Source organism: Amphiura filiformis, chromosome 6 (genome assembly GCF_039555335.1).
Source record: "Amphiura filiformis chromosome 6, Afil_fr2py, whole genome shotgun sequence".
Classification (NCBI taxonomy): domain Eukaryota; kingdom Metazoa; phylum Echinodermata; class Ophiuroidea; order Amphilepidida; family Amphiuridae; genus Amphiura; species Amphiura filiformis.
In genome coordinates this window covers 77,303,249-77,329,585 of record NC_092633.1, presented here as the reverse complement: position 1 = coordinate 77,329,585, position 26,337 = coordinate 77,303,249, and the positions used below count along the sequence as shown (strand labels likewise).

The following is a 26,337-nucleotide window of genomic DNA, read 5'->3' as shown; positions in this document are numbered from 1 at the left end:
TCGCTGCACATTTTCATTGTCGCCCATGTGGAACAACAATTATGATGTCATAATGTTACCACTTTGTGCATAACCCCATAACTGTCCTAGATAGATCGAACAATTGGTTTGCACTGATTCTTGCTGGAAGGGAGCTGGCGATATATCACAATTTAATAAACATTATTTGGATGGTCAGTAATATATATGTGCAAATTCAATTGTAGTAGGATGCGTTTTGAAAGATAAATTCACATATAAATTTTAAAAGATAATAATAAAAGACTATGACAGTCTTTGGCACTAGTAAAACAGATATCTAATTAGTAGTATTACTAGACATAGGATTGGTTACCGGATAAGAGCGATGATTCTAAAGATTGGAAGCAGGATGATCTGAACAACGATGCACACAGATCACGATCAACGAACACAGGCCCACTTTCTAGGCCTTATGAAGGCCAAACAATAAATGGCAATATAAAAGGATCTTATAATTAACAGAACTGCAAGATGAGCCGTAGAACACTGCAAATAATATAGATAAACCTACTTCTCTTCTCCCTGCTGTATACGTGAGATCCTCTCCAGGAATTGGTCCATCATAGATCGCCCCTGCAATGGGTGGAGTGCTGTCTACTAAGATCGGATAACTAGCAGTACCAACAGTTCTTAAATCAACTGCAAAGAATCGACGTTACTTTGCAGTTAAACAAAAGGTTTACTAAATACAAGTCAAATAGTATGATTTAACGACTACATGGGCGATATCAATCCAAAACTAAAAAAATTAGTCATACTATTGACCCTTGAAAACTATAATACGCCTAGGAAAGGAATAACGGGGATACTTTATGGATGAATGATGTCTTCGGGGTCGCAGAACCGTGGTGGGCAAGATGACTACCAATTCCATTATTTTCCCGATTCTTAGCAGGGTCACGGTACCTTATGCAATTTTAAGTGTTTGTGAATTAAGTCCAATTGTGAATTGTCCCACGCCTTAACCTAAATTTATACTATATCGCTGAGCGATATCGATTGGTTTTTAGCCAATGAGCTTTCTGTTGAGCGCGCTATACCTCATTGGTCAATTACCAATCGCTGGTCACTCAGCGATGGAGTATAAATTTAGCTTTAGGCGTGGGATAATAACTCATCAATCCCAAGTAAGTAATCATCAACGCTTACCGTTATTGACTGGTCGTATTTTTACCCAGCCATAAGAGCCGTCAGGAATTTGAAAAACGTAGCTTAGAAATTCAACAGCCGGCATATCAACCCAACCAAGATGTGCTATATCACGAGGGGTTTGGCCGAGAGCAAAATGAATAGATTGAAGATCCGATTCAGGGTCACTGAAAGAGGGAAATAAATTCTTGATACATATTTGTTTAATAAATAATGGATAGACGACAGAAATGATAACAAAGCGGTCGTTGTTACATATCGCAAAATTAAGTTGTTGTGGATGGGACTCGAACCCACGACCTTCGTATCAGATCAGGTTAGACAATATAACAATCCTAAATTTTCAATACATTCATGCCTGATCACAGATCACGTGTTAAGGGCTAACCATTTAATAGACTGGGACAGGTCATCTATCCTTGATAGGGAAGAAAACCGCAGGGCACGATGGGTCAAGGAATCAGTATGGATTCGCAAGAGAGGAGACAACACTATGAACAGAGACGAGGGGACATTCTTTATGAGCCACATCTTTGATCCTCTGCTCAAGACCAACGTTGGAGACAGGAGTACTTCCGGTAAAACAATAACATCCGGCCGGGATTCCCGCTCCAAGCAGATGGATCAATAACAACATCAATCGCTTTGAGAAAGCCAGGAGGTTTCTGGCGAAACTGTCAGCAGGAAAACGTAAATTTTTTCTTTGGTCTTGGCAAAGAACTTTAATTAGTTACATAAAATGTATTTGTGTTTTCATCGTAGACCATTTTTCTTCTCAATTAGATGTTGCTTTTCCGATTTTATATTTTGTATTTCTTTACATTTAGATAAATCGCCGATGCGCTAACCAACTAGCCAACTACGTTTCTATAAACTGGTGGGTCTTAACTCGAGTTTTTACCTGACTAATGTTCTGGCATCTATAGACGTTGCGTATCTGCCGCCTTCACTCAAGACGACTACCTTTCTTACGAATGTGATACAGTCAGTAAATAATATAAAGACGACAGAAAACACCCATCCATCAGTTTCTGGCGGCGAAGTTGGCTAACGCATCAGAGATCTGACCCGTATGTGCTGGTTTTATATACATTTTTATATGAATTTGCTTACGTTGCGTTCACATTGGTACCGATCAGAAACGTAGATGTATCGTAAGTGATATTGAAGATTTCGTATATTATAGGTGGTGTATTATCAATAACTAATGGTGTTGAATGGCAAACTGTCATAGCCATAGGGCCACCGAAATCTACGTTGTTAAGTGCGCGCACAGATATATAATACAACCCGTCTGAGGGAAAAAAATATATAATATAAATGATTAGAGCAGTTTTCTTACATTTTGCTTCATTGCTCATGTCGTCGGCTGCATTCCATAGTGACATATAGTGATTTTTGGTTATTTTTTTTGAAAATTAGCACATATATTTTTTAAAGATGTTCTCTTTCATTTTTCTAAGTGTCATCAGTCAAAATTAGATAATGAATTAGTAATTAATTAATTAAATGTGGCGTATAGCTACAAAGTGAAATGTTGTGTTTTCCATAGTGGCGTATCGACCATACGCCCATTTTATTCATATTTTATAATTAAGAAATATCGTCAAAAATGAAAAACATTGCATGTCATAGTGGCGTACATCTCGCTACATGTCATAGTGACGTATCGGACCTATACGCCACTATGGAATGAAGCCGACGAAAAGTAACGCCATAGGGATTACACGGGTATCGAGGTGGCGTACGGTTAATGTTAGGTTAGGGTATTGCATTTTGCGTGTTTTCCATAGTGACGTATAGTTTGTACTTTTTCTTTTCAGTTCCAATGAGATGTTTCACACGATTTAACATATCGACAATTGACAGGTAATTGAGCAATTGAATTTTGCTACTGCTAACAAAACATTGTACATGTAGGTACCAAATAGGATAAAGCTTAATGTCGAAGAAATCGAATTCTCTAGGAGAAGTCTTGATAAGCATGCTTGATATGCAAGTATACATTACAAAATGAGGGGTGAGGGGAGGTGAAGGTAGAGGTTGGGCCAAATTTGAGAAAAATAACGAACATTCCAAAACTTTCCGCGAAGCGACAAAGCCAAAAATTGGTTAAATGAGGCCCACATGGACCAATTCAAGTCAATTGGTGCATCGTTTTTATACTTTTTATATCATTGCTTTAAACAAAAGAAGGGCACCGACCTTAATTTGAAAAATCCTAAATGTTACACTGGGCCACTGACACTTTATAAGACGTGAGACTCGCAAATTACTAGAGCATGCTTGAATTGATGTTGAAGTCAGCATTGATACTGACTTTGGTGACAAACACAGCCCTAACCCCTTAATCCGCGCATGACTATACTCCTAGCTTTTTATCTTGTTGATATATCCCCATATAACCAGCCCTTCTTTCTGAGTTCTTTAACTGATTCTTACTTCGAATTGTTAAATCATAATTATATCTATGCAGTGTTTCAACCCTTTACCTGGGAGGTCCAAACCTGTCTCTAGACCTTCAAGAGTCCATTCGGACATATGGTAGATGTGAGAATGGGGATCCTGATATGCAACAATGTCTTCCTCACAAACGTCGAGGCCTGATGCCCACATGTATCCCAGGATTCCCGTCTCATCGTCATGGAATCCATCCCAGTTAGCTGTCAAGTTCCAAATAAGAAAATAGTTTTAATGTAATTTATAACTTGGAATATTTGAGGCTTGGAAGAAATTTTGGCCATCCGAGACCGGACATACGTGTTAGGATATAAGATATATAGTAATAATATATTAATACAGACTTGACATTAACTATGGAACATCTTTCACCACTACACTAGTGGTTTCTTTAGACTGGCAACTCATCCATCTGACTGTTTCCTTTTGTGGGTAACAGGAGACACCATAGAGGGCGTGAAGAGTTGGTAAAAGATGTTGTTGAGATGTTGTAGCCTGTCGCCCGCGTCTCTGGAAAAGATACGCAGATGACGTGTTGTACGCAAAGGAGAGGTAGACAACCTTATTACAGAACACCTGAATTCCATTGACCCTACTAACAGCGTCAAGTTCACATTAGAGCAAGAACAAGCAGGTTCGATTTCCTTTCTCGACACCCTAATCACCAGAAAACCGGATGGATCAGTGAATCTCTGCATCTACCGTAAGAAAAAACGCACACTGACCAATATCTTCAGTTATCCTCCCACCACCCCTTACATCAAAAGCTGGGAGTTGTTAGAACGCTGTTAGACAGGAGTGACACGTTGGTAACAGAGAAAGCGGACAAACAATCTAAGGAGAACAAAATTCGCGAAACATTGACCACTTGCGGCTATCCAGATTGGTCTATTAAGAAAGTCCAAAAAGACAGATCCACTTCTAAGACAAAATTTACCTCAAAGCGAAAAGATGACAGTGAAAAAACCAAAAGCATGGTCGTGGTCCCCAACATAAAGGGCGCTTCTGAGCGAGTCAAAAACCATCCACTGCCATGAAGCCACATCGCACCATTCGCAGTATGCTCGTCCACCATAAGGACAAACTTCTCCTTCGACAAAAAGCGAGATCCCCTGCAGTGACTGGCCGTCCCGTCGCCACCCGACTTAAAGAACACCAAAAAGAGGTTGAGAAATTGGAATCCAGAACATTTACACGTGCAAATCGCAAATCTTCTGTCACAGACATTCACAAATCTGCCATCACTGATCATGTAGCCTCTACAAATCACTCAATCAACTGGGAGGAATCCAAAGTCATTGATCGTGAAGCTGATAAGACTACCAGGTGGCTCAAGGAAGCCATTTGGATCCGCAGAAAAGGACATAGCACTCTAAACAAGGACGAGGGGACCTACGCACTCAACAACATCTTTGACCAACTCATCACGCCCTCTACGGTGTCTCCTGTCACCCATAAAAGGAAACACCGTCAGATGTGATGAGTTGCTAGTCTGAAGAAGCCACTAGTGTAGTGGTGAAACGTCTCCCGGAACTCCCCAATTCATATTCAGCCCTGTCAGTCTACTCCTGTCACTTCGTGAAGAAATATTCCATACTAAATGTCAAGTCTGTATTTGCTGGCTTACCTGAAAGGTAATTGTTGGCTCTAGTATATAGCAAATCAGTCAAATCCACATGCCCATTGAAAACTGTACCTGAACCCGGGCCATCAACAATAATCCTAATGAAAATGCGAAAGTATGATTCAATATTACACCCTTTGATTGGATGGTCATTGCGTTTCAGAGCCTCGATTTTAGTTTTAATGAGACTTAGTTTCTCTTTAGTTCAGAAACCACAAATCAAGGGATTAAACGCAGGAGCAAATATTATGCAATCATAACACCGAAAGCTGAATTAATATTATCGATAGCGATTAGTTTTTAGTCAATGAGGTAAAGCGCTTTTTGTTGCGTAGAGAAAAGCACCGCTACCTCATTGGTCAATACCAAACAATTTCGCTCAGCGATGGAGTAATACATTCATCTTTAGGTAGGAAGGACACACACTTGCGTATATAAGTATATAATAGCCTATTTCGATGGTCTATATTTTTTTCACAGGGAAATAATCTAAGGATTATTTGAATTTCAACACCACGCTTTCAAATGTAGATTGGCTTTCAATTGTAGATGTCGATTTCTCTACTCATGAATATTGCACAGCGAAAAATACTTCTTTCGCATACATTGATATAGGTAACTTTAAACCAACAGATTCTGTAGCCATACGATTATGTAACAAACTGAAATGAAAACCGAAACTGCTTATTACAAGTTTAAACTTTACAAAGGGTACAGACAAAGGTATCAGTAATGACGTCCGTCATTGAAACGACCGAGTGTAAAAATATCCGCCTTTAGTCCGATTGATTTGTTTTGCTTCCCTTTTTTGCGTCATAAAAACGCTTTCTCTATTTAAGCCATTACATTCATTGCAATTTTATAGTTAATAATTATCAACTAATATACCATGAAGTTACCTGTGGTTTTGCAACGGGGTATCTGGTATGCATAAGCGTTCCCACTTCGTGTGTGTGAAAGAAGCACATGCCATATGAACAAACGTTTCATCTGAAACGTTTGCTAACGGCCCTGGTAAGGGAGTGGTAAAATCTGTCAATATCGGCTTGGATGAAATAATGTTCACATATCCAACATTATTAAGTACTTGCAGGTTGAAGTAGTACAGCTGATTGTGGGTTAGTGTTAAAGAGTTGTGAACGAATTCAACAGTATGTCCGAGCCCAAGGCGTTCAAAGTGATGGAATAAACCAAACTGAAAAGCAAGAGTAATAAATATAATACATAACAATAATTATTATTAATACATATACGAATTTGTTATTCAATAATGAACAAATACATTTGGGCCACCAAAGCGGCATTATAAATCATTACATGAATAAATTACAAACAACATGAACACGGTGGCTCAGTGGTTACGGCCTTGGACTCATAATCTGAGAGCTTGCTCGACGTGCGCGGGTTCGATTCCCCGTCCCACCACCGTGTTGCGCCCTTGGGCAAGGCGCTTTGCCTCGCTTGCCTCACCCCACCCAGGTGCAATGGGAAGCTGTTAGGGGTAGTCACAGTCGTTGTACTGATGGACCCTGCGCCACTTGTAGGCTGCAAACGTGGTTCCGACATATTCTAATGACGGCGGAATAAATGTAAAGCGCTTAGAGGCTGTTTACGGCATAAAGCGCTATATAAATGTCTACATTTATTTATTTATTTTTTAACATGAACAAGAAGAATTAATTGACTTTGGTGAGCCTGTTTCGCAGTCTCCAGATGATGTTGGTTCCAATCATGGAACTGACAGAGGCATACTTGGCAAAAGCTTTAGCAACACGTTTGGGGAAGCCAAGTTTCTTCAACCCACTACGGAATCGGTGATGAACATGGCCGAGTGACCCAATCACGAAGACAAGGATTTTGCAATCAAATCCGCACAATGTGAGCAAGTTACAAAGAGGAATATACTTTTGGAACTTTGTGTTGTAACTTTCCTCAATGAAAGCATCGAAAGGACAAGTTACTTCCAAGATGAAACACTTCATGTATACATACATTTGAGGCATTTATATAGCGCTACATACATAAAGAGCGCAGGGCATATGTGACCATCCATCTCAAACCGCTCGTAAAGTCGGCAAATTGTATTTCGAGTTACAGTGCAAAATATGCATAGAGGTTGTATTCATATGTCCCTAATGTTTGTCCGACATGTTTCCCATTTTAGTCCAGTCAAACACCAATCTTTAATCCTATTGTTGAAGAGGATAATAAGCCTATACTTATGTATAGCATTAGTAAAAAGCTGAAGTCTTTGTTTGCTGTGGCTAAATCCTGTTCAAGTGGTGGGTTAACCAACAATTAACAAAGAGAGGACATTCCTGAACCTCGTTCAGTTGGGGATGATTTGAAGTGACCGCCAATTATTACCAATTGATATTTGATACCAGCAATGTGGAAAAAAAGATATAATGCAGTGCCAATATAATGTACCCTTTTACTGAAGGAGCAAAGTTTAACAAGTTATAACTCCGCTTCTGGATATAGTTTGAAGTCAAATGATATATCATTGTAAAGCTTATGATATAATTTATATTTTCTAAACACGGAAGAAAACAAATATGACCAGGGGCCGACTTTACGAGCGTTTCGACCTGGACGGTCACATATGACAATAATGACAAAATAACATGGCAAAAGATGAAACCAGATTAATTAAATACACAGAACATAGAAATTATGACCACTGTCCCTACATATCCCTGTGCCCTCGAATTTATTGTTATATAGATGAGTTGACCTCAATATTTATCAACAAAGGCAAGGGACTGGTATATCGACATGCCTGATAGAACCCCATGTAACCATTACACTGTTCAATAGCCTTATTGTGATGTGGCGGGAGTTTTAAAAACACGAGCCCTAAACAAAATATGATGTGCGCGCATACTGTCAGGCAAAACACAATATAAATTATGACGATGCGTGCGCATACTGCCAGGCATGGACGTCAGAAGTCAACTCATCTATAATATGCACATATCAAATGCAACCCGGCCGGATGGTCAGGTTATTGGCCGGAGGTTTTGAGTTTAAGTCCCGGGAAAACACTAGGCCAGTCCCGGACCCTCCCAGGCAAAATCTTGAGCTACTCTCCGGCCTACCTGGGACAAATATCCGATACAAACCGGTGCAAACCCCGGGTATTCCACGGCCCAAGTTCCCGGCCTTGGGCATCGAATTATAGGCCTAGATCTGATTTCTGAGGTTTCGTCGCCAAAAGCATAACCTAGGGCAGATCTCGTAAGCTATTATACTGTAGATCATCTGGTTGTTAAATTATATGATAGCTTATGATGTGGGGCCTGAGCACTGATGAAGACCTCAGTATCGCTGGATTTAGATGTTTTTGCTGACTTGGAACTTTTGCCATGTTCAAAGACTTTTGTCTGACACGGCGTTTATTTTATAGGCCTTACAGACCCATAACAGCACGCAACCCACACTCCACTTTTGTAATGCAATTGTCATGCTCTACAGTGGCAAATGGGGGGTAAATTCTGTTGTGCTACCACTACTATTATGCATGCTTGTTTGTTTGTTTTAAATATTATTACAAGGCACGAAGGGTCGAAAAATGCTGGGAATAAATCGGGAATATCGTATATAGGTAGGGCCGATATGATTAAAAAACACATATAAGATGTGAAATAAAACAAATCAACGGAATTACATCTATCCAGGACACGGGAGTGTCAGATTTTTTGACGTCAATCCAAAATGCAACTTCAATCATGGGCATATTCTGTAAAAGCACATACCCATCCAACTTACTTTGTTTTAAAAATCAAATTTACCATCTATAATTATTGTATGATTAAATCAATTGGTCAAACTTTTGGCGCACAAATGATTAATTTTGTTTCATGGGGTTCCCATTTTCGATATTATTTGGCTTAACATCCTTTCAACGATTTTGTGATTAATGATGTTGTTAAATGCTCCAATATGAATATATAACAGATTGGAAAATCAAATTTCCAAGTATAGACATGTGGAAAGGCAACCGTTACTCTAAGGGGCTGTGCAATAATTATGAGCCCTGGGGAGGGTAAAATTGGGGGGCAAGAAATTTTGGCGAGCCAAAGGGGGGGCAAGCAATTTTTGGCAAGCAGAGAGGGGGGGGCAAACGATTTTGGCACCCATTCATGGGGCGCCTTTTATATAAAACGCTCTAAAAAGGCTTAGGAAAACAGCACGGAAACGCTTAAATATGCAACTTTTCCTGCTCGCTGCGCTCGCAACATCTATCTAGACCATTTAAGGTTTGAAAATTGGGATCCTAAAATTTGGCATGTGCAAGGGGGGGGCAAAGAATTTTGGCAGGCCGAGAGGGGGGGCAAGCGATTTTTGGCCGGTCGAGAGGGGGGGCAAGCGATTTTGGCGAGCCGTTTGAAATTTTACCCCCGGGGCTCATAATTATTGCACAGCCCCTAAGTTTCACGGCATACCCTCACTTTCGATCATTGGGTTCCCGATCTATACTTTGATATTTGTTTTTACGCTCACTCTTAATTGCAAAGTTGTCAACCTGAAAATAATGCTGATGTATAGCGGAAAATCTGTATATTAACAAAAGACATGGAATTCAATTTTTATATCATACACCTATAACTCAGTTTATTATCCACGGCAAACCTCGGCTCAAGTACATAGCATTCCCCGGCCCATAAATGTGGGCATCATTTCAGCATACCCCGGGTAACTTACGATCCCGGGTAACGCGGGTAAAGTCCCCGCCCGAATTCCTGGGGTTGTGGCCGACGTCAATTCTTTATACCACCAGTCCCGGCCCACCTCCGGCCCACCTCCGCCCCCCCGGGACAAATTTTGAATCAAATCCCTTGTCACATGATGTCAAGTCCTAGGCTATCCCTGGCTACCCAGGGCCGGTGGGGGATGCAATTGACAGATGCATTTTGCAACGGAAGATTCGCATTTACATGAACATTATAAAATATTACCTCTCTTATATATAATCCCGGTCCTTCGATTTCTCTTAGCAACTCACATATCTGAGTTTCACCAAATTCATAATTAAAGCTCAAACAAAGTTCTAATGAATCGAGGCATTTTTGGGCACATATGTCTTCATTGTATGTTGTTGTCGTCATAATTGGACTAGTTGCTAGGCGACCAAGACGTGGCATAGTATATTGGTATAACGGTGAAGCTAAAGAGATGAATGTAAAAATGTTATTACTTGATCAGAATCGAAACGAATTACCTTTTCTTTGGTTCCTATTATTTAGATGCAATAAAGTTAGGCTGTCCAAGTCGGAATTAAGAAACCACTACTATCCCAAATCGTATAATTCCGATGCAGGAGGTACACATTCTTGTTTAATATACTTGGCTACATTGGTTATTATATTTCCTCTTACCTCCTCTAGTATGTGTTCTCGTCGTTTTTTCAGCATCTGTCCAAGGTACTATTTGGTCACCCCATATTCCAGGTCCAAACCCTACAGCTTCCTGCTCGGTTAAGATCTCAGAATCATCATGAACTACAGCCGTTGCCTCAAGGATATAAGGATGACTCGACCTATAAAATGCTGGGTCGATTCTACCAGCAGGAAGCGTCACATCGTAAGTTGGAATATCACAAGTGACTGATGATGTGCCTCCTCCGCTGTTGCTGGCAGTGACAGTGAAATACAACGGTAAACCCCCTTTCAGATCCTTGAAACAAAATAATAAAACCAATATAACCTTTACAGTACTTTTCAAAACGAAACGAAACTTGGAAATACACCTTTCTTAATTTATTTAAGCGATTTCGTAATGTCAATATAGTTCAAATAACAATAGCAATTTTTTGTTGACATCGGGTCTCTTTTTTTTTATAAAAACGTACATGTACAATGATAGCTGATGGTCCCCCAAACTCATCTGCATTAACAACGTCAGTTCCTCCTGGCACAGATCCAACCGAGTAGGTAAATGTCACAATACTCTTGTCATCCCCTGCAGCTATTTCAAGCTGAAATGCCGGTTCGGTGTAATCTAGTCCAGGCACTTGTTCCACCCGACATTCTCTAGTAGGATTGGGCTCAACAACTCCACCTGTTTGTCGTTTGCGACTCTGTTTGACGTTAAAAACAAAATAAATACAAATCGTTGTTCGGCATGCTGCTGAATATAACTACAAAGTGGCAGTAAAAGTCAGTATATACCATTCTCCGAGCGCGGGTATCAGCCATGGCAGTTCAAAATTTTAATAGATTCAAAATAATTGTAATATTACAAAGGAAATAGAAGTATTGCAAATTGCAAATCACTGTAATTAACTAATAGCAAATGTGACTTACCACTGATGTCGTAGATTCCATGAATTGTGGTGGGGATTTATCGGGATCTTTGGTATGGATGTTGAATATTTCACCTTCTATTGCCGGGGTTTTGTATTGCCAAATTTTCTTCTTGTAAAGAGTTCTTGTCTTAAATATCAATTTTAATGTAACTTTGCCGTAGAGGGTAATTGTGAGAGGCACTATCTTAGCATTCATGCGGATGCTGAAATAAAGAAATCAAAATTTAAAATTATACCGTTGTTTTCAATATAAGCATAATGCTAAACGTGCAGTGTTTGCTTTTTTGTTGCTTTTTGCTTGTTGTTTGACAGGTACTACTTTACTTTTTTACTCGTGTTTTATACTAACAATACTTACCCTACATCCAACGGAAACTTGGAGAATCCGATCTCTGCTGTTGTTGGAAACTGTACATTTAATATTGCTGCATTAAGTTCCAGTTCTCCACACAAAATAGCAATGCATACTCGAGCTCCAGCTTTCAGAAAAGCTCCAGCCTTAGGCGTCACAGTTCCCTTAATGTTAAAAAGTGAAACTATATCGTGTTTACCGCGTATTGCCAGAATTACGAGACCTTCAATCGTATATGCTGTATTATTAAGTACGCTATAATGTTATGCGAACTGAAACAACAGTCAGTGTTTTATGAGACGTTCAAAGAGTGTATATCATAAGATTGTAATCATATGATTACAAAGAGTGTAAGTATTAAGAGTGTAATCATAAGATTATTTGTAGTCTTTCTACCATAACATAATGAATCAACCGAATTCAGCAATTTCGGAATTAGAATTCTCGTGACGTGTTATAATTGTTCTGATACTTTTAGATAGAGTAGAACAGATTGACGGAGTGATGCGCATATCAGTCTTACAAATGATGTGTTTTTATGAATCTGGATCGGAAAATGTCAAGTCAAAAGTGTTGTTTGGGTAAACGGGGCCTTGCATATGAAGTCTTGATATATTTTGAGTCTGGCTCGATTATTACTAACCAAAGTAACAGCGACATATCGTTATGAACACGGCAGAGTGCCGAATACGCAAAATTACAGTTCTGAGTAAACGACGTTTGAAAATCTTGGTACCATTCCATTGGTCCTTCTAAAATTGAGAACATTCTTGAGCACTCATTTGAAATGTATATTATAGAAGGGAATGTGCACGAATTATTTGCAATAATTGTATGTTCAGAAACAATCGATATCATCTATCCAAACGGGTATTTATAGCTATTCGGCTTTATGCTAAATCCAAAATGTCTCTACCGCTGCAGAAGTAGTTATTGACCTTTTTCCCTCTATCCCACAATGCACTATTCCAGGGGGGTATGACGTAGTTCATCAACCTCATAGATCGTGTGCATCCGATGGTATTTGCCAGGCCTTTGCAATTGTTTTGTTTTAATATGAGCATACTGATTCCATATATGCGGATTATCGTAAAAGCCATCGGTGTTACCAATTATGCAATCATTGAATACACGAGTGATGCAGTTACGGAGCGATGCAGAACATCTGTGTAAGAGATTTTGTTTACGTTTTATTTTCATCTCCAAAAAAAGTGAAACGGACGCCGACAAAATATCACTGCGTGTTCCGTCACTAGTTTTTCACCATTAGGTCTATAAAATGTATACAAAGTTAGGTTTCAATAACAGGAAACTTTTTTTGGTGACGACACCATGTCAATAAGGCATAGAAATGTTGTATTTTGCCCCCGAAAGGTATAAGTGATCGTGCGCCATTATCGTGATTATCGGGGATTCCTTTTTTATGATGAAGGCACCAGCCAAAATGTCCGTATTCCAGAATGTAATGAACATAACGCTGTACTCCACCGGGAGATATGTATTTTGCGACACTTATACCCACCTGGAATAGTGCATGATGGGAAAGAGGGAAAAAGTTCTATATCCGAGGTCAAATACGCATTCAACTACGTGTAAACCATAGCACGCATTCTTAATTTTGTTTTTGTGTAGAAATTACTGGTTGTTCTAAGGCTATAGAATATAAATTTGATCCCCTTCGTACATACTGTGTACAATATTGTACACGTGAACGTATATTGTGCCCTGTATGCCAGGGGAAGCTTATTACTGCAAAGAAACACCATGTGCACAATTGTGCATTCATGTGCTATCCTCCAGTGCAGAGCGCCCTCGCCTAGCTGAGTGTCACTTTTCACCATCTAAGAGGGCATCACCCACTACAGCACTTTGGCAAAAGACTGGTACTTTCCCTTTTTAATTTTATATAAAATAACATTGTGGACAAGCTAAATTCTAGTCAGGGGTTAGTGTAAGACCTGTAGAACACATGGAACACTCAAAAATTCTAGATTCGTCACTCCGCCGAATTCATAACGATATATACCAGTAAAATACCAAAAAACAAAAAAGGTGTGTGATAAATATCACTTACCTCAGCAGTCATTGTAATGATACCAACTCCTACGGTTATATCCATTCCAAAAAACCCACCGGCACCAGCATCTAGACAAGAACATTTATAGTTTGACATATACTATGTGAAAAATTGAACATCTAGTAAGTTGAATCAAACTAGTAAGTAAATTAATGTTTTAAATAATTAGTAGATAGCTGTAGATGTCAATATTCATATTATTATTATTATTTCAGTGCATTTGAGACCACCCCTATTAGTATAACATTTGATAGATGCTATATTGATCAGTTTTATGATTAAATCGCTGACATCGCTGTCTTTTAATTTGGTTAAATACCATAGCATATATTGTCCTCATGGCTTTAGACACTAATAGTTTTATCCTTCTTCCTTGTCTTGATAAGACCCTTTACATGAACGAAGGTAGCCTCGGAGCGCTAACGTGGTAGTATGGTCTAGATATGGTCTTTGCTTATAACTTGAGAAGATTATCTCGCAGGTGCATAAAACTATACTTTTTCCGAGACGAGAAGAATGCATTTTGGGGTTATGGTTCGAGGATCATAAAAGGAAGCTAAAAAGTTGATTTGGAAGCGTACCGGGGGATGTACGTTATTGAACCCTGGTAGAACTTCGACTGCATTGTCCCAGAGCAAAACACGATTGGCACCGCTACCGTGGGCTCTTGCAACAACAGAAGTCTAATCACAAAGCAATTGACGGTGTATGCCTCAGAGTAGATTTGTTCGTTGATGAAAATTGCAAGTAGTATAGTGTAGTATTTAGCTCATTTTGTGAAATTATAAATACTTACATAAGCCAATCCAGATAAAACCTCCAACTAATATACCAAAATTAACTTCAAAAAACGTGGTTTCTTTCCTGGGGAATGTTATTGTCCCACTTAGCTTCACATCAAAAGATTGAAAAATATCCCCTGCTTTTCCTGACGTTACGGCATCTACCACTTCTTCAATCTACAATTATGTAAATATATCAAACTATTTTTAATCACATATATTTTTCCGACATTTGATATAAAACTCATTAAGGGATCTAAAATGAGCGTTTATTGCGTTTCGACAGTATTTTTTTTGTGGGACATGAGAGCACCTCAGACCTATCGAATTGCATTCTGAATACGAAGCATGTCTTTCTGATATCAAATAATTTTCATTTTTGAAAATCACAATATAATACAAATTTTATGACAAATTATAAAATTTGACATTTTTCAAATTTTTGATATATAACAGCCCTCGAAGTAAATTATATAAATCTAATGATATATTCTTAAAGTGTATGTAGCAGGGAGGAAAAGCCGACGGTCAATTGAAAATGTTGACCTTTCATATTGAAGATATAGATTTTTTCCCAAAAAGACCTAATTTTGTTTGGTGTTTTGGGAAAAAAAATCCATATCTTCAATACGAAAGGTCAAAATTTTCAATTGATCGTCGGCATTTCATCCCACCTACATACACGTTAAGTATAAATCATCAGATTTATAAAGTTTACTTCGAGTACTGTTAAATATCAAAATATCAATTTTAATGATTTGCCATAAAATGTGTATTAAATTGCGAATTTCAAAAAAAAAATTATTTGATATCAGAATGACATTCTTCGTATTCAGAATGCAATTCGATATGTCTGATGTGCTCTAATGTCCCAAAATAAATACTGTCCAAACGTTCATACCCCAGCCCTTAATGTATTTGTAAATCGTTCTGAAGATTATTTGAATTGAATGTACACTTGGTAACATAAACGATAAGAGAAATGTCAACACTCACCAAAACTCTAAATAATTTGCGGAATTCCCTCATGACTTCCAGTGCTTTTAGCGGATCAATATTTTGCAGATCCAACATGGCTTCCAATTCACCTATAGTCATGTTTGCTATTTGACGTGTCAACGCATCGGCACCTTTTTCTGTTTTGAAGAAAGCAATTTCAATTTATCCACTTGATATTAATACGAACCTGACTTTGTTCAACTTTATATAATCTTTCTATTATGTGTTCCAGATTTTGGCAAACTTTGCTGCCGCCTTAAGGTCATTTCGAACATACGAACATGATATTAGATAGTATTATTATAGAACTCGAACAAATATTTGTTATAGTCATGTTCTTGTAGGTTTCACTGGTACTTCATGTCAACAATCATTAGCTATATGATGCATGAGCTTCTGTCAAAAGTAACCTTTTTTTTGATGAAGAATACTAGGTTAACCTTTTCTTACCCGTTATGCCACCACCAACCACTGTTGACCCTCGCCAAAATCCAGTAGATACGCCGTCAGACAAAAGGCCAAAGATATCTTCACCGCCTATTTATTACAAATTTATGGGGGTAAAAACTAAATTTAATGCGTGATATAGATCGCTGTTTAAAGGTGTGGTACATAAGCATTGCTCCAGAAATCAAAGACATTCTAAAGGAATACCATGAATCACAAAACATGCGAATGGGAGTCAATATAATACTAATAGGCGGAGTGGAAGGAAGAGGACAAATCACACATCAGTGGTAGGCTAGTGCTGCTTGAAAAGTAGAAGTAGTTGTTTTAATTGTTCACAGTTGGAGATGGAGCAGCCACGGAGAAAGCTTGTCTGCCATACGTGGAAGTTCGCGGTGATGGAGAAGCTTGTCCCAACGATTTTCAATGAAGAACGTAGACGACGAGCAGGAAATATCTGATTTTAATAAGTTCCTGCAGGTATATAGGAGCTAGGCCATGGGTGGTCTTAAATGTAATCAGCAGCGTCTTATAGACAATCTGGCTTACAAGGAGTTAGTGCAGCGCATACTACGGCAAACAAGTCATGCTATTGCATTCTGCAAATGCAAATGTCGTTGATATAATTGTTAGGTATGCCGATTAGAAGGCCGTTTTCACTATAATTTGATGCGCGAAGATATGAACGCATGTATGAACTACTCAGTGGCGTCCAGGAAAGGTCTTATCTTGCCAATTCTGCAGATGAAAGCACTTTCCGTGAGATATTGTTTGCGATGTGAGTTTTAATTTACAATGTGATATCAAAGAGAACACTCAGATTGGGAGCTTCTTTGCATGGATTGATTAGGGAGTCACCGATCATAAGAGGAGGAATAACGTCAGTGATAACATTAACAAAACGAGAATGATCTCCGTCTTTTTATCTTTAAATTGATGCTTTTTGTGTACGTGCTACGCTTTGATACCTTTGATGCAGTTCTCTAGACGATCTGGCACATTGATGATGGTCTGGTCATGAGTTCTATGATACACATGTAACTTGAGCATCTTATACCTGGTATTCATTTCGTGTTCATATTTTTACTATGCTAGGGCGTATACTTTAGAAAATGTGAACAATGAAGCAAAATTTATGCCATTAAAGCCACAAAAACACATAACCATAACGATTGTAGAGTTCTATGATACACAAGTAGTTTGCACGTAAATTTTCCAGTGAACTTACCGAGATTAAATGATAATTCTCTTTTCTTTCGTGGAATTTGGACCTCTTGTTCTTCTTCAAGAATAAATAAACCCACCTGTCTTCGACTAGCTTCTCTCTCTGGTTTCTGCAGTGGAACTGTATGTTTGGCAAACACGTAGTAAAAAAAGGAAATAAGAACACAACGAACAAGTCAATATCTAATTCATGCGTGTCTCTTAACGCGCAAAATACTAAAAACTGAATGTTTCCACTGTTTTGAGGCGTGTGATAGCCATAATTACTGTCAATTTAGATTATTTAATAATTTCTACAAGTTTTCAACATTATAATATTTATCACCTTTTCTTCCCGGGTCTATTGTTGTCATCATATTGGTCTCGGCTGAGAGGATGGTCATATCGTGTTTAAGAAGATTAGCAAAATATCTCTTGGCTTGTGTGTTCAGTGATACTTCCTCATTTGTCATAGAGCTTTCCATATTCTCAGTAGGCCCTTCCCTATGACATTTGAAAAGTAAGCACGGTAAGTGTATACTATTATGTCACAGACAAATGGTATGTACTCCAATGATGCTATTAGAAACTCTTAACATGGTTTTGATATTGAACGTGTTGACGGTTGTTTGGACTAACAAATCTCCTCAAAGAAGTGGTGAAATAAATTATTTCCTTTCATCATAATAAACAAACAATAGAATGTTCCATTGAAAGACCATACCGTTATTCAGCTGCAAACGTTTTCACTCACCAGGTAATTAAAATGCTGCAGTTGTTATTAATAGAAAGCAATAAACCACAATTTGACATAATTAAGCCATCTACTACTCACACTTGTCTCCTTCTGCGGCGTCCTCCAGAGCAACCAGGTACAGAAAACAAAGCCCCTTTAATAATTATGATAGGCTCTTTGCAACTACCATCAGTGCATAAAACCATGCTTAGGTCTACATGGTACATGGTGGATGAAGGCCTTAACAATTGATATTTTAATCGTAAATTCCCTAAAGTTTTCACATGCTCTATTCCTGTACGTAAAAAGGTACAAACCATAATAGCCTAGGTAAATAGGGTAATTTCAACATATTGTGCGAGTAAAACGGCAACATCATTATCGCTTTAGTTTTCTATGCATATTATGATCATGATGTACTGTCAAATTTGTAAGTCTAAATTCCTACCAAGATGAAATCCTGCGTTCAACGACTCTGTATACACCCAGTTTTCAAATCCAAGCGTGAATGTCATGCCACACAAATCAAGCTTCATCCATATTGAAAACGAACGTCTAGCAACTCCCAAGTCTAGCTCGAGACAACAACCTACTCCATTACAAGTTTGATCCGCTGTACAAGACGTTGCGACGGTAGCAGGGAATTGTATTGATGTGCAACCTGTGAAGGTAAATAAGAAAATAATGCATCACCCCTCCCACAGGCCTACAAGAAGCTTATCGGATCATGTGATCCGATTCGCGGAAAAAATACCAGCAATCTACCAGTAAATCTACGAAGTAATCCTCCGATTACCCCAGGAAAATAATTTCACGTAAGTGATATTCTGCTTGCTTGCGTGAATGAGTTAAAAGTTACACTAAAATAAAAAAGAACATTTCATGGTGAACTGCTCATGTTCATGTTCTGCAGCAAACCTTTTGTGGGAACTCCATTGCAGAATGTATATATTTTTAAATAGTTTTACGACCTCCGTTATGAGTTTTGGATACAATCCTTGTAAACCATTTTGACATTACCTGTTTGCGTAGGAGTAATCTGATTTGGTGGAGAATTACAAGATGTTGTCAGCAACAGATCAGAACTAACACCTAGGCTATTAACGATAAGTCCACTTGCTACCTCGTTGATTTCATCTAATAAAGACATGGAAAACACAACAAAAACTTTATTTTCATGACATTGGAAAATCATCTTATCAAAGCATTTGCTCAAAACATCTTGATCTACAACATCACCAATCAATCGTTGCCGGTGGACATGTGGTCCAGACTCAAGCAAGATGTCAAAGCCAGACTTACAGATGACTATACTGGCCTTTGTTAAAAAAATGTAATGACGACATTGGCCTAAAAAAGATACAAGAAACAAATCAAAACGCACCAAGCCTGAGATACTCTTATTAATTTTATTTGTATATTTTGTTTGTTAAAAACTGTTTAATATGTACAACAAAATCCAACCAAAATTTAGGTTTAAAAAGACAAGCCAATCGACGTTTTGGGAGCATAAAAACATCCCTTTTACTAGGTAAAAACAAGTAGCACTAGCAACTAATACTGCAAATGATCTTTATTTGACATGCCTTATTGTTACGAGTCGTTAAAAACACCTTTTCCCAAGTTTTTAATCAAAAGTAAAGTATGATTTTACAATACTCTTGTGAGTGAATATAAAAAACATGCAATCAGTCAGAATCAATCAATTACACTGTGTTTAATAATGTTACTTCGGCTCTATAGTCTTGTTCTGCTTTGCTCCATTCATGCTAAAGCATTACTTAGTATACAGTCAAAGTAAACGGGCCGGGAGTAACATCTATGATTCGAGACATTTCATTATAATATACATCGGTTTAAGATTGCCCATATATGTATAGCTAGACGGTTTCTGTGTGGGTGAGCTGTCAGTCTCAAAATTACAACCTAGAGGCTGTGGGCTCGAGTCCCATCGTGGGTAGCATGTTTTCTTCTTGAGGGAATTTATGCATGGCGTATGGTGTGTATCAATACCATTCTTCTTATAACATTACACAGGTGAGATAATGGAGATAATTCAATATCGCATATAACAACCCTAAAACTCACAGTAAACTTACCAACACTTGGCCATAGTAGTGTACCATTGGAACAGAATGGAATTAGTGCAACAAACTTTTCAAGAATAAAAATGTCTGAAATACATCCGTCTTCTAGGCATAAACGAAGACGGAAGTTAAAGATGAGATTTCTGTTGTCTTCAGATTTGTCAATGTTAAATATCAATCTCACCGCATCACTTAAATGTTGTGTGGAAGAACGGCCCCATTGATATCTGAAACAAGCAGGTTTTAACAAGTTTTAAAAATTGAAATCATTTATGTCGTCGCAATGTGTTTACTCTAAACTCCCTAAACTAGGGATGTTTACCTTATGTTTACTCTCGAAAAATCTATTCATGCATTTTCTATTATAACCCAAAATTTAAAATATTATAATTAAATAATTTTCACTCTCTTAACAAAAATGCATCGAGTATAAATGTTCATACCATTTAAGTTTGGAAAACTTACGTTAAAAGTGATGTATTCAGGCTCCAGTTTTCAAAGGTTAAAACTAAAGAAAAGTTGCATGGGTCAACGGCTATAGAGACTTTTAGGCTGCGACTGATAAAACCTAGGTTTGTATTCACACAGCATACGATGCCAAGACATCCGCTGGTATACTGACAGAGGCCACCTGAAGATGGTACTGGTGGGTTTGGTAGTGCTGGGCAGACTGAAACAACATCCAATTATAGAGTGCATGATAATGATATATTTTGAAATATTGAAATATCCGTTTAATGTAGCATCACATAGTCACCCTCATAACAAAATTGTCCAAGTCATTCTTATACATGTTACTCATTTGCCATTTTAATTTTCTGAGTAATAAACCCATAATTAATCAAACTTGCAGCCGCTTTCTTCATTAACTTGTGGAATACATCTCTTTTCATGTTATATATTAAGAAACACATCCAAGGTGAACATTTTATTGGTTTATTACTCAACAGGGTCAAAATTGCAAAAAAATAACATGCAAAATAACTTGGGCAATTTTGTTATGAGGCTGACGACATGTTATTAATATCGATTACTATTACATAATGTTACACATGTAATACTCTCTAAATGTAAAAGAGTGAAAAACTCACTCCCAAAAAGAGTGGTTCACTTATAAGACCACTCAAAAAGGAAGGAGTGAAATGTGGTTTTGACACACTTTAGAACCAATCAAAAAAGAGTGAAAACCACTCTTTAAGAGTGAATTTTAACTCTTTCAAGGAGTTAAAAACATGTTGTCCTTCATTTAACTCCTTGAACGAGTTGACATTCACTCTTTTAAAGTGGTTTTCCCTCTTTTTTGAGTGGCTGTGAAGTTAAAAAAAACCACATTTCACTCATGTTTGAGTGGTTTTATAAGTGAATCACTCTTTTTGGGAGTGAGTTTTTCCCTCTTTTACATTTAGAGAGTGCTACAGAACAATATTATACAATATTTTCATTAACAAAGGCAAAGGGCTCGGTCCATCGATATGCTGGAGGACATAACATACGACCATTTCACTTTTGAACGTTATATTTGCAAGTACGTTTTCAAGTACGTTTTCTCTACAAAATAGGATACGCGCGAATACTGCTGGCAAAGAATATCAATGACAACTGCCGGTCAAATGCTAGATATGACGTCACATGCAAGCAAAAACATGCGATCCAAGGAAAGAGCCTCTACAACAGCAACACATTCATACAAACGGATCGACCGCATTTGCTATGTCAGTTAAGCTTGGACCAAATACAATCTTATTTGTCAAAGGGGCTTTTGATGTTACAACTCATTTTGAATGATATATTCATCTCTCCGATGTTCCTATGTCAAGCAAGGTATGAATTTAAGCGGCGAAAACAGAAGGCGGTCCATGGATGCAGCAATGGAAGGAATAAGCCCAATCAGCAGTGTTGGGACACTTTGAATTCTGAAATTGCTGTAATTATTATTCATTTGTTTATTATTGTAATAATGTTGTCATTAACAATTTTATATAATTAATTTATGAAACATTTCAAATAATATTTTGTACGCATAAAATTTTCCCGATAGGTCACAGGGCAAAGTGTCCAAAAACTGCAAAAACAACCAACCCTAATTACACTTATCTATTGTGAGGACAGTCAATGAAACTACCTACCTTGAGGTCTGTCTCTAAAAATACACTGTGTAAAGGTAAGTAACTTCGTTGGGAGATGTAATGCTGTGGCGAACCTTTGGAGACCAACGATAGTAGCCTCAAAGAAGGAATCAGTCGTTGCAACTGGATGGAATATTAATGAAAATAACAAACATCCGGAGTCAAGTGGTAAAAGTCAACATAAACTTGAAGTTTGGAAATACGAAGAGCACAATTAATGGATCGGAATGTGAGGTATCCGACGATTATATAAATATTTTGGTGATATGTTATGGTGATATATTATTAAGAAGAATACACTACTTTTGATTAACATACATGTATATTATTTTGTGTTACATTTGATTTTGTTAATGAAAAAAGAAACCAAACATTTCTCCCCATAACTAAGCGATAAACTACTTTTAAGGGGCTTCCATAGGCGTAGATGCAGGAGATCATCTTATTACGCAAATGCGTGCTTTTTTGTTTTTGTTTTGTTTTTTGTTTTTGTTTTTGTTTGTTTGTTTTTTGTTGTTGTTTTTAACCTAAATCGCTTCATATAATGTCAGAATTAACAATAATTTAAGCTTCAAAATGAGAGAAAAGTTGTTTGGGAGTTGTCCCATTCATTTTGCTGCACGACCTTTACACCAGCAACCATATCCCTAATGTGAAAAACTTTACGTCAGTGGGTGCTTCGTGTTGTTGGGATATCTTACCTGGCAAAGTATTCCATGTAGCAGTACCATTAGGATAGCAATGTGGTAGTGGAGTTAACGATTCATCGAGGAAGCTGATATGACCGCTACATTCGGTAAACGTACACACTTCAAAGCCCATACTGACAATCAACATGCCTTCAGTTACCTCTAAGCTCCATCTATAAATATATATATGTACATGGGTACATTTCTATGCAAATTATTATAGCAAGATCCATTCTTGTATTAACATATCATCAAAAGCGTGTATAAAAACAAAAACAGTGTTAATTAAAATAATTCGAGAATAACATACCTGAAGTTGAACACATTACCGATCGCAATCTCTTGACTGATACCAAAGTCCGCATTTGTTACCGATCTCTTATAACTCCAGTTTTCAAAGCCAAACACTATTTTGCCAAGACAGGGATCGACATTAAATTCTAATCTGAAGAGATGCTTTAGTGTACCAATTTGAAGATCAAGACAACAGTCAATCCCAAAGCATGACGTACGAAGCTTACACCTTACACCTGTTGGTAAGTCATCTGCAATTTGCATGTACGGGCAGTCTAAAGAATATAACCATAAAGAGATTAAACTGTTTGCACCATTGTTTCATTACTCGATATTCCCACATGTACATTCAAATTTTCAGCAGTTTCAGCAGTATTTATCTGTATTGCCCGTTCATTATTTTGCGTATCCAAAATACAATTTTAAGATACAAATACAATTATGAATTAATAAAAGTAGCTTACTTCTCAGAGTTGCATTTGTAAATACAACATCACAAACACCCTCACGAAACAGACCAGGGTTAATACCAAGTTCACTCAGCAGTTCAACAGTCGCACCTTTGATAATAGCCCCATCTAAAGTCTCGACGAAACCATCGGCTATTCACAGAGAAAAGGTACATAAATATCTTTATACCATCCGTATATTGATGAATCCTATATAACTATAAACGGGCATGGAAGTTCATCTGTGTTGGTAGACTTCATAATTAAAGATTTAAACCTATGATCTCACAAAATGAAGACGTACCTCTCATTTTCGATCACAACTATAAACTGGTTCAACAAGGGGTTTTTGCTACCATAATGGGGTTAGATTCAGTCTCTTCATTCAGAGACGCTCAAGTGTATGAATTAATAAGAAGTACCGTATGTCATAGATGGAGGTGAAAAGTTCATAAGTGATAGTGGGGAAATCGCATATAAGGCACTTCGTATATTTTGTTTTTATTTATGTAGTTTGTGTGCGATAAAGCATTAATGTGGTGCTACACCCCCTGATAAATTTTGTGATTAATGTTGCATTCTTCTCGAAAATAACAATATACTGGTAAGAAAGGTTATGTATATTATAGGGACAAGGAATTCAATTACTTCACTGAAATTTCAGTGATTCAAGACAAGTGGTTCATTTATATGTTAAGAAATGCGGTACATTCTAGCGGTACCTCTTTTCTTATCATAAATAACGTACCGCTTGTCTTGAGTCACTGAAATTCCAGTGTACTAACTGGATTCCTTGCCCCTATAATATACGAGTGTGTTGTTAGTTTTTGAGAAAAATGCAAAAATAGTTACGATAATGCAAAAATAGTTATATTAGAGCCTGTTGTAGGTTGCGTGTACACCGGGTCCATAACAATGTTATTGAACTGCCATGATTATTATGAAACTCGACGCTGTCTGAGTTTTTATGCAGAGCTGCGCATGCGTATGTTGTTACTAACATGATACAGTGCGTCGATACGCGCATAAACGCGCTCAGCAGGTATGATACAGCGCGTTGGGACGCATTCAGGGGGTATGATATGAGAAATATCATGTCAGTAAATTGGGGTGCTTATCCAATGAAAACACGGAAAACTACTTGATGGTATGATAAATCCACATACCAATGCCAGAACTGAAAGGGAAATTGGGAAGTTTAATAAATAAATAAATAAATTATTGTCAACACAAACTATTATTGTATTCTATATTTGGTAAATCACATAGCAGCCAACGGCTGAATTGCACGATATTTGCACTAAAAATAGCATTATGAAAATACATACATTATAATTAAAACATTCAAACATTAAAAACAAGAAAATAAACAAGAACACATTAGACTTGCACTTGACTGGATTTGGAACAATATCACAATTAACCACAGTGAAAGGTAACGCCCTTTTAAGCAATTGTTGTTAAAAGAAAATGAATAAACTGTAGCTTTTATGGTTTCTAGGCTTGAAAATAAGGTCGAAGATAAGGTAAGTGAGAGAAGAAGTAAAATGTTCTCACCTGATAAGTTATAATCGATATCGGCAAAATCAGGGTTACATACAGGTATTGGCATTCTGACGTCTTTTAGCACAACGATGTCCACACAAGTACCATCTATGCACACCTCTAGATTGAAGTTAATTTCCAGTTCCATAGCTGTATCATTGTTGCGAATTGTGAATCTGTTTATTTTAAGTTAATTGATAACATAAAAACTTGAGTAGCTTATCATTATTTTGTAATTACGAAGAGTAAGATATTTTTAACAAAATGGTGAAGCACCACGTACATGACGTAATGTCGAAATTGTAAATTGGTAACAGATTTTATTTTCAAATCTAAAGTGTGATATTCGGGGCAGAATTACTGGTTATTATCTGTTTAAGGGATGGGGTATGAACGTTTGGACAGTATTTATTGTGGGACATTAGAGCACGTCAGACATATCGAATTGCATTCTGAATACGAAGAATGTCCTTCTGATATCAAATAATTTTGATTTTTTGAAATTCGCAATGCAATACACATTTTATGGCAAATGATTAAAAATTGATATTTTTGATATTTAACAGTACTCGAAGTAAACTTTATAAATCTGATGATATATACTTAAAGAGTATGTAGGTGGGATGAAAAGCCGACGATCAATTGAAAATTTTGACCTTTTGTATTGAAGATATGGATTTTATTCCCAGAACACCATAAAAATTAGGTCTTTTTGGGAAAAAATCCATATCTTCAATATGAAAGGTCAAAATTTTCAATTGATCGTCGGCTTTTCCTCCCAGCCACATACACTTTAAGAATATATCATTAGATTTATAAAATTTACTTCGAGGACTGTTATATATCAAAATGTGAAAAATATCAAATTTTAATAATTTGTCATAAAATTTGTATTATATCGTGAATTTCAAAAAAGACAATTATTTGATATCAGAAAGACATTCTTCGTATTCAAAATGCAATTCGATATGTCTGATGTGCTCTCAT

At 37.4% G+C, this 26,337-nt stretch overlaps 1 protein-coding gene across 1 annotated transcript in view; it reads right to left on the bottom strand.

The window, feature by feature from the left end:
- Positions 1-26,337, bottom strand: part of LOC140154778 (uncharacterized) — a 134,803-nt gene that overhangs the window by 43,184 nt on the left and 65,282 nt on the right. Inside the window, 27 exon segments of the mRNA XM_072177345.1 lie at positions 533-660; positions 1,171-1,337; positions 2,284-2,464; positions 3,663-3,833; positions 5,258-5,352; positions 6,154-6,449; positions 10,216-10,424; positions 10,636-10,933; positions 11,109-11,336; positions 11,563-11,767; positions 11,923-12,080; positions 13,991-14,061; positions 14,790-14,952; positions 15,772-15,911; positions 16,225-16,311; positions 17,450-17,566; positions 17,771-17,928; positions 18,260-18,455; positions 18,609-18,821; positions 19,181-19,297; positions 20,260-20,474; positions 20,713-20,917; positions 22,374-22,496; positions 23,075-23,235; positions 23,373-23,631; positions 23,821-23,958; positions 25,363-25,526. Of these exon segments, the coding sequence (XP_072033446.1) occupies positions 533-660; positions 1,171-1,337; positions 2,284-2,464; positions 3,663-3,833; positions 5,258-5,352; positions 6,154-6,449; positions 10,216-10,424; positions 10,636-10,933; positions 11,109-11,336; positions 11,563-11,767; positions 11,923-12,080; positions 13,991-14,061; positions 14,790-14,952; positions 15,772-15,911; positions 16,225-16,311; positions 17,450-17,566; positions 17,771-17,928; positions 18,260-18,455; positions 18,609-18,821; positions 19,181-19,297; positions 20,260-20,474; positions 20,713-20,917; positions 22,374-22,496; positions 23,075-23,235; positions 23,373-23,631; positions 23,821-23,958; positions 25,363-25,526 (4,663 nt within the window).